We start from the raw sequence: 10,000 nt of genomic DNA, 5'->3' as shown, positions 1-10,000 counted from the left end.
TTATCAAAACCTGTATATAGTCAAATACACTGGTCTGTTTATCAAAACCTCTATATAGTAAAATACACTGGTCTGTGTATCAAAACCTGTATATAGTAAAATACTGTATACCGTCCTACCCTAAGGTGTAGTTCTTATGTGTTGTCCCTCTACAGAGGTCGAAGATATTGCTGTTTTACAAGATGTGGCGGGTGTAGAGGTTAGAGTGTAGTTCTAATGTGTTGTCCCTCTACAGAGGTCGAAGATATTGCTGTTTTACAAGATGTGGCGGGTGTAGAGGTTAGAGTGTAGTTCTAATGTGTTGTCTCTCAACAGAGGTCGAAGATTGCACTGTTTGACAAGATGTGGCAGTACATGAAGTCGGCAGAGCCGTCTCCGTTTGTGAAGAAGACAGCGGAAGGGGTGCTGAGAGTCAGGAAGTCCAAGGGGAAGTACGCGTACCTTCTGGAGTCCACCATGAACGAGTACATCGAGCAGAGGAAACCCTGCGACACCATGAAGGTGGGAGGGAACCTGGACTCTAAAGGATACGGCATCGCCACACCAAAAGGATCCCCATTAAGGTGGGTGAGATAGTATAACAATATGTCCTCTAATGTTGTTATAGTATCTTACCTACCCTGATGACCTGAAACACAGCGGTTTATATACAGGCCAGCATAGTATAGCATAGTATAGCATAGCATAGCATAGTATAGTAGAGCATAGCATAGCATAGTATAGCATAGCATAGCATAGCATAGTATAGCATAGCATAGCATAGTATAGCATAGCATAGCATAGCATAGTAAAACAATATGTCCTCTAATGTTGTTATAGTATCTTACCTACCCTGATGACCTGAAACACAGTGGTTTATATACAGGCCAGTATAGTATAGTATAGTATAGCATAGCATAGCATAGTACAGCATAGCATAGCATAGCATAGCATAGCATAGTATAGTATAGTATATTATCGTATAACAATATGTCCTCTAATGTTGTTATAGTATCTTACCTACCCTGATGACCTGAAACACAGTGGTTTATATACAGGCCAGTATAGTATAGCATAGCATAGTATAGCATAGCATAGCATAGCATAGTATAGCATAGCATAGCATAGTATAGCATAGTATAGCATAGCATAGTATAGTAGAGCATAGCATAGCATAGCATAGTATAGCATAGCATAGCATAGCATAGTATAGCATAGCATAGTAAAACAATATGTCCTCTAATGTTGTTATAGTATCTTACCTACCCTGATGACCTGAAACACAGTGGTTTATATACAGGCCAGTATAGTATAGTATAGTATAGCATAGCATAGCATAGTACAGCATAGCATAGTATAGCATAGCATAGCATAGCATAGTATAGCATAGTATAGTGTAGTATAGTATAACAATATGTCCACTAATGTTGTTATAGCATCTTAACTACCCTGATGACCTGAAACACACCGGTTTATATACAGGCTAGTATAGTATAGCATAGTATATTATAGTATAGTATATTATAGTATATTACAGTATAGTATAACAATATGTCTACTGTTGTTATAGTATCATACCTACCCTGATGATCTGAAAGACAGCGGTTTATATTAGTGTAGTATAATATAGTACAGTATAGTACTCCCTATCCCCAACTCTGACCACCTGTAAGCCTAGGGAAGACTACACTACCCCAGAGTTCTTAGCAGCTGGCAACAGAACTACACCACCTAATGTTCTTAGTGGCTGGCCACAGGACTACATTACCCATAGTTCTTAGTGGCTGGTCACAATAAACCCCTGCGGTACCTAGGGATGGGCTTCAGACCAATAGTTATCTTGCTTCTTCCTGATTGGCTGAAGAGAGAATGTTTTCGCTAATGCCTGGGTTGATTTGGAGCAGCCATACTCTGAGGGTCAAGATCAGGGTTGGGGTTAGGGTTAGGGTTAGGGCTAGGGGTTGGGTTAGGGGTTAGGGGTTAGGGTTAGGGCTAGGGGTTAGGGGTTAGGGTTAGGGTTAGGGCTAGGGGTTGGGTTAGGGGTTAGGGCAGCCATACTCTGAGGGTCAAGATCAGCGTTGGGGTTAGGGTTAGGGCTAGGGGTTAGGGGTTAGGGTTAGGGTTAGGGCTAGGGGTTGGGCTAGGGAATATCAGGGTACTGAGGAAGGATGGTTGGGGTTAGGGTTTAGGGTTAGGGTTAGGGTTAGGGCTAGGGGTTGGGCTAGGGAATATCAGGGTACTGAGGAAGGATGGTTGGGGTTAGGGTTTAGGGTTAGGGTTTAGGGCTAGGGGTTAGGGTTAGGGTTAGGGCAGCCATACTCTGAGGGTCAAGATCAGCGTTGGGGTTAGGGTTAGGGCTAGGGGTTGGGTTTAGGGTTAGGGCTAGGGGTTGGGCTAGGGAATATCAGGGTACTGAGGAAGGATGGTTGGGGTTAGGGTTAGGGTTAGGGCTAGGGCTAGGGGTTAGGGTTAGGGTTAGGGCTAGGGGTTAGGGCTAGGGAATATCAGGGTACTGAGGGAGGATGGTTGGGTTAGGGCTAGGGGTTAGGGCTAGGGGTTAGGGTTAGGGCTAGGGGTTGGGTTAGGGGTTAGGGTTAGGGCTAGGGGTTGGGCTAGGGAATATCAGGGTACTGAGGAAGGATGGTTGGGGTTAGGGTTAGGGTTAGGGCTAGGGGTTAGGGCTAGGGAATATCAGGGTACTGAGGGAGGATGGTTGGGTTAGGGTTTAGCGTTAGGGCTAGGGGTTGGGCTAGGGGTTTAGGGTTAGGGCTTGGGGTTTAGGGTTAGGGCTAGGGGTTGGGCTAGGGAATATCAGGGTACTGAGGAAGGATGGTTGGGGTTAGGGTTAGGGTTAGGGCTAGGGCTAGGGGTTAGGGTTAGGGTTAGGGTTAGGGCTAGGGGTTAGGGCTAGGGAATATCAGGGTACTGAGGGAGGATGGTTGGGTTAGGGCTAGGGGTTAGGGCTAGGGGTTAGGGTTAGGGCTAGGGGTTGGGTTGGGGTTAGGGTTAGGGCTAGGGGTTGGGCTAGGGAATATCAGGGTACTGAGGAAGGATGGTTGGGGTTAGGGTTAGGGTTAGGGCTAGGGGTTAGGGCTAGGGAATATCAGGGTACTGAGGGAGGATGGTTGGGTTAGGGTTTAGCGTTAGGGCTAGGGGTTGGGCTAGGGGTTTAGGGTTAGGGCTTGGGGTTTAGGGTTAGGGCTAGGGGTTGGGCTAGGGAATATCAGGGTACTGAGGAAGGATGGTTGGGTTAGGGTTAGGGTTAGGGCTAGGGGTTGGGTTAGGGGTTAGGGTTAGAGCTAGGGGTTGGGCTAGGGAATATCAGGGTACTGAGGAAGGATGGTTGGGTTAGGGTTTAGGGTTAGGGCTAGGGGTTGGGTTAGGGTTAGGGTTAGAGCTAGGGGTTGGGCTAGGGAATATCAGGGTACTGAGGAAGGATGGTTGGGTTAGGGCTAGGGGTTAGGGGTTAGGGGTTAGGGTTTAGGGTTAGGGCTAGGGGTTGGGCTAGGGGTTAGGGTTTAGGGTTAGGGCTATGGGTTGGGCTAGGGTTAGGGTTAGGGTTAGGGGTTGGGCTAGGGGTTAGGGTTTAGGGTTAGGGCTAGGGGTTGGGCTAGGGGTTAGGGGTTAGGGCTAGGGGTTAGGGCTAGGGGTTAGGGCTAGGGTTAGGGCTAGGGCTAGGGGTTGGGGGTTGGGCTAGGGGTTGGGCTAGGGGTTAGGGGTTAGGGTTAGGGCTAGGGGTTAGGGTTTAGGGCTAGGGTTAGGGGTTGGGCTAGGGCTAGGGGTTGGGCTAGGGGTTAGGGTTTAGGGTTAGGGTTAGGGGTTGGGCTAGGGGTTAGGTTTTAGGGTTAGGGCTAGGGGTTGGGCTAGGGTTTAGGGTTTAGGGCTAGGGCTAGGGGTTAGGGTTTAGGGTTAGGGGTTGGGCTAGGGGTTAGGGTTTAGGGTTAGGGCTAGGGGTTGGGCTAGGGGTTAGGGGTTAGGGTTAGGGCTAGGGGTTGGGCTAGGGGTTAGGGTTTAGGGTTAGGGCTAGGGGTTGGGCTAGGGGTTAGGGTTTAGGGTTAGGGCTAGGGGTTGGGCTAGGGGTTAGGTTAGGGCTAGGGTTTAGGGGTTAGGGCTAGGGGCTAGGGAATATCAGGGTACTGAGGAAGGATGGTTGGGTTAGGGGTTAGGGTTTAGGGTTTAGGGTTTAGGGGTTGGGCTAGGGGTTGGGGGTTAGGGCTAGGGGTTAGGGGTTAGGGGTTAGGGCTAGGGGTTGGGTTAGGGCTAGGGGTTAGGGTTAGTGCTAGGGGTTAGGGTTTAGGGCTAGGGGTTGGGCTAGGGGTTGGGGTTAGGGCTAGGGGTTGGGCTAGGGGTTGGGCTAGGGGTTAGGGCTAGGGGTTAGGGTTTAGGGGTCAGGGGCTAGGGGTTGGGCTAGGGGTTAGGGTTAGGGGTTAGGGCTAGGGGCTACGGAATATCAGGGTACTGAGGAAGGATGGTTGGGGAGTATGTTTATGTTACAGGGCAACTAGTGGGATCTTTAATTCATCAATCTGCATGACTGTTGTGTTTCTTATTTGTTTAAATGTTTATCTGTTGAACTGCTGTCTGATCGCTCTGTTTCTGTGGAGTGATGTCTGTTCATGTGGCTATTATTATCATATAGACCTGTTTATTACTGGGTGATATTATTATTATTATTATTATTATTATTATTATTATTATCATATAGACCTGTTTATTACTGGGTCATATTATTATTATTATTATTATTATTATTATTATAATTATTATTATTATTATTATTATTATTATTATTATCATATAGACCTGTTTATTACTGGGTGATATTATTATTATTATTATTATTATCATATAGACCTGTTTATTACTGGGTGATATTATTGTTATTATTATTATTATTATTATTATTATTATTATTATTATTATAATTATTATTATTATTATTATTATTATTATTATTATCATATAGACCTGTTTATTACTGGGTGATATTATTATTATTATTATTATTATCATATAGACCTGTTTATTACTGGGTCATATTATTGTTATTATTATTATTATTATTATTATTATTATCATATAGACCTGTTTATTACTGGGTGATATTATTATTATTATTATTATTATTATTATTATTATTATTATTATTATTTAGACCTGTTTATTACTGGGTCATATTATTATTATTATTATTATTATTATTATTATCATATAGACCTGTTTATTACTGGGTCATATTATTATTATTATTATTATTATTATTATTATTATTATTATTATATAGACCTGTTTATTACTGGGTCATATTATTATTATTATTATTATTATTATTATTATCATATAGACCTGTTTATTACTGGGTGATATTATTATTATTATTATTATTATTATTTAGACCTGTTTATTACTGGGTCATATTATTATTATTTATTATTATTATTATTATTATCATTATTATTATTATTATTATTATTATTATTTAGACCTGTTTATTACTGGGTCATATTATTATTATTATTATTATTATTATTTTTTAGACCTGTTTATTACTGGGTCATATTATTATTATTATTATTATTATTATTATTATTTAGACCTGTTTATTACTGGGTCATTTTTATTATTATTATTATTATTATTATTATTATTATTATTATCATATAGACCTGTTTATTACTGGGTCATATTATTATTATTATTATTATCATATAGACCTGTTTATTACTGGGTGATATTATTATTATTATTTTTATTATTATTATTATTATTATCATATAGACCTGTTTATTACTGGGTCATATTATTATTATTATTATTATTATTATTATTATTTAGACCTGTTTATTACTGGGTCATATTATTATTATTATTATTATTATTATTATTATTTAGACCTGTTTATTACTGGGTGATATTATTATTTTTATTATTATTATTATTATTATTATTATTATTATTTAGACCTGTTTATTACTGGGTCATATTATTATTATTATTATTATTATTATTATTATTATAATTATTATTATTATTATTATTATTATTTAGACCTGTTTATTACTGGGTCATATTATTATTATTATTATAATATAGACCTGTTTATTACTGGATTATATGATGATTATTATTATTATTAAGATTTGTATTATTATTATTGTTATTATTATTATTATGATATAGACCTGTTTATTACTGGATAATATTATTAATATTATTATTATAATTATTATTATTATGATATAGACCAGTTTATTACTGGCTATAGCCAAGGCATGTATATTATATTATCTTATTATGATAGCCTTCTGTACACTAGCCTTTAGCCACCATCCCAATAACAGAGCCTGATACATTATGCTAAGCTAATTGCTAATGCTGATTTACAGGATTGCGCTAATCCTGGTGCTAATGCTAATGGTTGTAGTAATATTAAGGTTAAGGCTAATTGCTAACAGTAATATCTAAGGTTAAGGCTAATTGCTAACAGTAATGGTAATATCTAAGGTTAAGGCTAACTGCTAAGGATTCAGCTCGGGGGAACAGACCTGTCACATCATCCTGTCTCACCAGTGTGTTTTATCTATCGTTGGTAGAAATGCAGTGAACCTGGCCGTGTTAAAACTGAATGAGCAGGGCCTGTTGGACAAACTGAAAAATAAATGGTGGTACGACAAGGGAGAGTGTGGCAGCGGAGGAGGAGAAAGCAAGGTTAGCCCCGCCCCCAGCCGCCACCAGGCCACAGACTGGTAACTAAGGCCAGGGAGTGAGCAGCACACACACGGCACGGAGACGCCACACACACACACACACACACACACACACACACACACACACACACACACACACACACACACACACACACACACACACATCACCCCTGGGATTCTGGAGCTGATGAACTCCTTCAATGGATCAGGGGGATTGATTGATTGATTGATTGATTGATTGATTTTATTTGGCAATCAACAAAAAAGTCTATATATATCTATATACACACAGGCCATAGAGCTATGTGAAGTAGACAGGCTGTGCTCTGTGTCTGTGCTGCTTACTCAGGGTGATGCGTTGGTGCCTATCTGTCTGGTTGAGCTCAACGTTCAGCCAGGACATGTAGAGCAACAAGGCCTATCGCCACCTCAATTAGACAACACATAGGAAGGCTAGATGAGGCTTAATATAACGGCTGTTGTAGGGAGGCAGGAAGCTACATAAGGCTACATAACAGCTGTATGTCATGAAATAATAACATAACATAACATAGCTAATGTTATTTATGTTATTCCCCGTGCCCTGTGAAGAGTGCCAGTAAACCTAGCGGTGTTGAAACTCAGTGAACAAGGAGTCTTAGACAAGCTAAAGAACAAGTGGTGGTACGATAAAGGGGAATGTGGAACCAAGGACTCAGGGAGTAAGGTCAGTCACAGTGGGACACACACACACACACACACACACACACACACACACACACACACACACACACACACACACACACACACACACTGTCTGTGTCAGTCCGGCTAGTATGTGGTGCCGTTTGTAAAGATTAGATTTATCAGGTCAAAAAATTAAAAAATTATAAAAATGTCCTTATAAATCAGATGTCCGAAAATAAATCAGATTGTTAAAACATTTAAGATGATTCAACTTTACAAACGACACCCCATTGGCTAGCAGGGTAAATAAAGGTGTGGTTTGAGTTGATGAGAACGCTGTTCACATGCAGTACTGTTTAACACAGAACACACCACAGTACTACACACTGTCTACACACAACACACACACACACACACACAACCAGTACGTTACATTTCCCTTCATAGGATGCCCGGAGGCAAAGTCAATAATATCCGTAGGGTGATTGGTTGAGCCTTCTTGGTCACTCTGGGCCCTTAACGAAACACAATTTTCTCTCCTCGGATCTGAAATCGGTAGTTACCACCAACTTCAATGACAGTTATTTTAAAATTAAAATACAAATCTAAGATTCCCACGCAGTAACATTGTCACCAAGGTGGGCTTGCCAGCTGGCTACAGGATTGGAGTCATGGCCTGCCAGCTAGCTACAGGGTTGGAGTCATGGCTTGCCGGCTAGCTACAGGGTTGGAGTCATGGCTTGCCAGCTAGCTACAGGGTTGGAGTCATGGCTTGCCAGCTAGCTACAGGGTTGGAGTCATGGCTTACCGGCTGGCTACAGGGTTGGAGTCATGGCTTGGCAGCTAGCTACAGGGTTGGAGTCATGGCTTGCCAGCTAGCTACAGGGTTGGAGTCATGGCTTGCCGGCTAGCTACAGGGTTGGAGTCATGGCTTGCCGGCTAGCTACAGGGTTGGAGTCATGGCTTGCCGGCTAGCTACAGGGTTGGAGTCATGGCTTGCCGGCTGGCTACAGGGTTGGAGTCATGGCTTGCCAGCTAGCTACAGGGTTGGAGTCATGGCTTGCCGGCTGGCTACAGGGTTGGAGTCATGGCTTGCCAGCTAGCTACAGGGTTGGAGTCATGGCTTGCCGGCTGGCTACAGGGTTGGAGTCATGGCCTGCCGGCTAGCTACAGGGTTAGAGTCATGGCTTGCCGGCTGGCTACAGGGTTAGAGTCATGGCTTGCCAGCTAGCTACAGGATTGGAGTCATGGCTTGCCGGCTGGCTACAGGGTTGGAGTCATGGCCTGCCGGCTAGCTACAGGGTTAGAGTCATGGCTTGCCGGCTGGCTACAGGGTTGGAGTCATGGCTTGCCGGCTGGCTACAGGGTTGGAGTCATGGCTTGCCGGCTAGCTACAGGGTTGGAGTCATGGCTTGCCAGCTAGCTACAGGATTGGAGTCATGGCTTGCCGGCTAGCTACAGGGTTGGAGTCATGGCTTGCCGGCTGGCTACAGGGTTGGAGTCATGGCCTGCCGGCTAGCTACAGGGTTAGAGTCATGGCTTGCCGGCTGGCTACAGGGTTAGAGTCATGGCTTGCCAGCTAGCTACAGGATTGGAGTCATGGCTTGCCGGCTGGCTACAGGGTTGGAGTCATGGCCTGCCGGCTAGCTACAGGGTTAGAGTCATGGCTTGCCGGCTGGCTACAGGGTTGGAGTCATGGCTTGCCGGCTGGCTACAGGTTTAGAGTCATGGCTTGCCGGCTGGCTACAGGGTTGGAGTCATGGCTTGCCGGCTAGCTACAGGGTTGGAGTCATGGCTTGCCAGCTAGCTACAGGATTGGAGTCATGGCTTGCCAGCTAGCTACAGGGTTGGAGTCATGGCTTGCCAGCTAGCTACAGGGTTAGAGTCATGGCTTGCCAGCTAGCTACAGGATTAGAGTCATGGCTTGCCAGCTAGCTACAGGATTGGAGTCATGGCTTGCCGGCTAGCTACAGGGTTGGAGTCATGGCTTGCCGGCTAGCTACAGGGTTGGAGTCATGGCTTGCCGGCTAGCTACAGGGTTGGAGTCATGGCTTGCCAGCTAGCTACAGGGTTAGAGTCATGGCTTGCCAACTAGCTACAGGGTTGGAGTCTTGGCCTGCCGGCTGGCTACAGGGTTGGAGTCATGGCTTGCCAGCTAGCTACAGGGTTAGAGTCATGGCTTGCCAACTAGCTACAGGGTTGGAGTCTTGGCCTGCCGGCTGGCTACAGGATTGGAGTCATGGCTTGCCAGCTAGCTACAGGATTGGAGTCATGGCTTGCCAGCTAGCTACAGGGTTGGAGTCATGGCTTGCCGGCTAGCTACAGGGTTGGAGTCATGGCTTGCCGGCTAGCTATAGGGTTGGAGTCATGGCTTGCCAGCTAGCTACAGGGTTGGAGTCATGGCTTGCCAGATAGCTACAGGATTGGAGTCATGGCTTGCCGGCTAGCTACAGGATTGGAGTCATGGCTTGCCAGCTAGCTACAGGGTTGGAGTCATGGCTTGCCAGCTAGCTACAGGGTTGGAGTCATCTCAGACTTTTTCTTATGAAACAACTCAAAAGTGCTCATAAATACTAATGGTTGGTCTCCAGTACATTTTTACCATTCCGTTTTTTATTCAGCGGGTGAGAGATGATTCCACCATGGGC

The 10,000-nt window shown here is 43.9% G+C and overlaps 1 protein-coding gene across 6 annotated transcripts in view; it reads left to right on the top strand.

Annotated features, from left to right (window-relative positions):
• Window positions 1-10,000, top strand: part of LOC106595741 (glutamate receptor 2) — a 105,325-nt gene that overhangs the window by 84,898 nt on the left and 10,427 nt on the right. For 2 of the 6 annotated variants that reach the window (XM_045712409.1, XM_045712411.1), the window contains exons 13-14: window positions 316-563; window positions 7,278-7,392. In XM_045712409.1, the coding sequence (XP_045568365.1) occupies window positions 316-563; window positions 7,278-7,392 (363 nt within the window). Of the gene's footprint in view, window positions 1-315; window positions 564-6,572; window positions 6,765-7,277; window positions 7,393-10,000 lie in introns of those variants that run through there. The other 4 variants (XM_045712408.1, XM_045712410.1, XM_045712413.1 and 1 more) reach the window with 3 other exon arrangements.

Source organism: Salmo salar, unplaced genomic scaffold (assembly GCF_905237065.1).
Source record: "Salmo salar unplaced genomic scaffold, Ssal_v3.1, whole genome shotgun sequence".
Lineage (NCBI taxonomy): Eukaryota > Metazoa > Chordata > Actinopteri > Salmoniformes > Salmonidae > Salmo > Salmo salar.
This window is presented reverse-complemented; position numbering and strand designations above follow the sequence as displayed.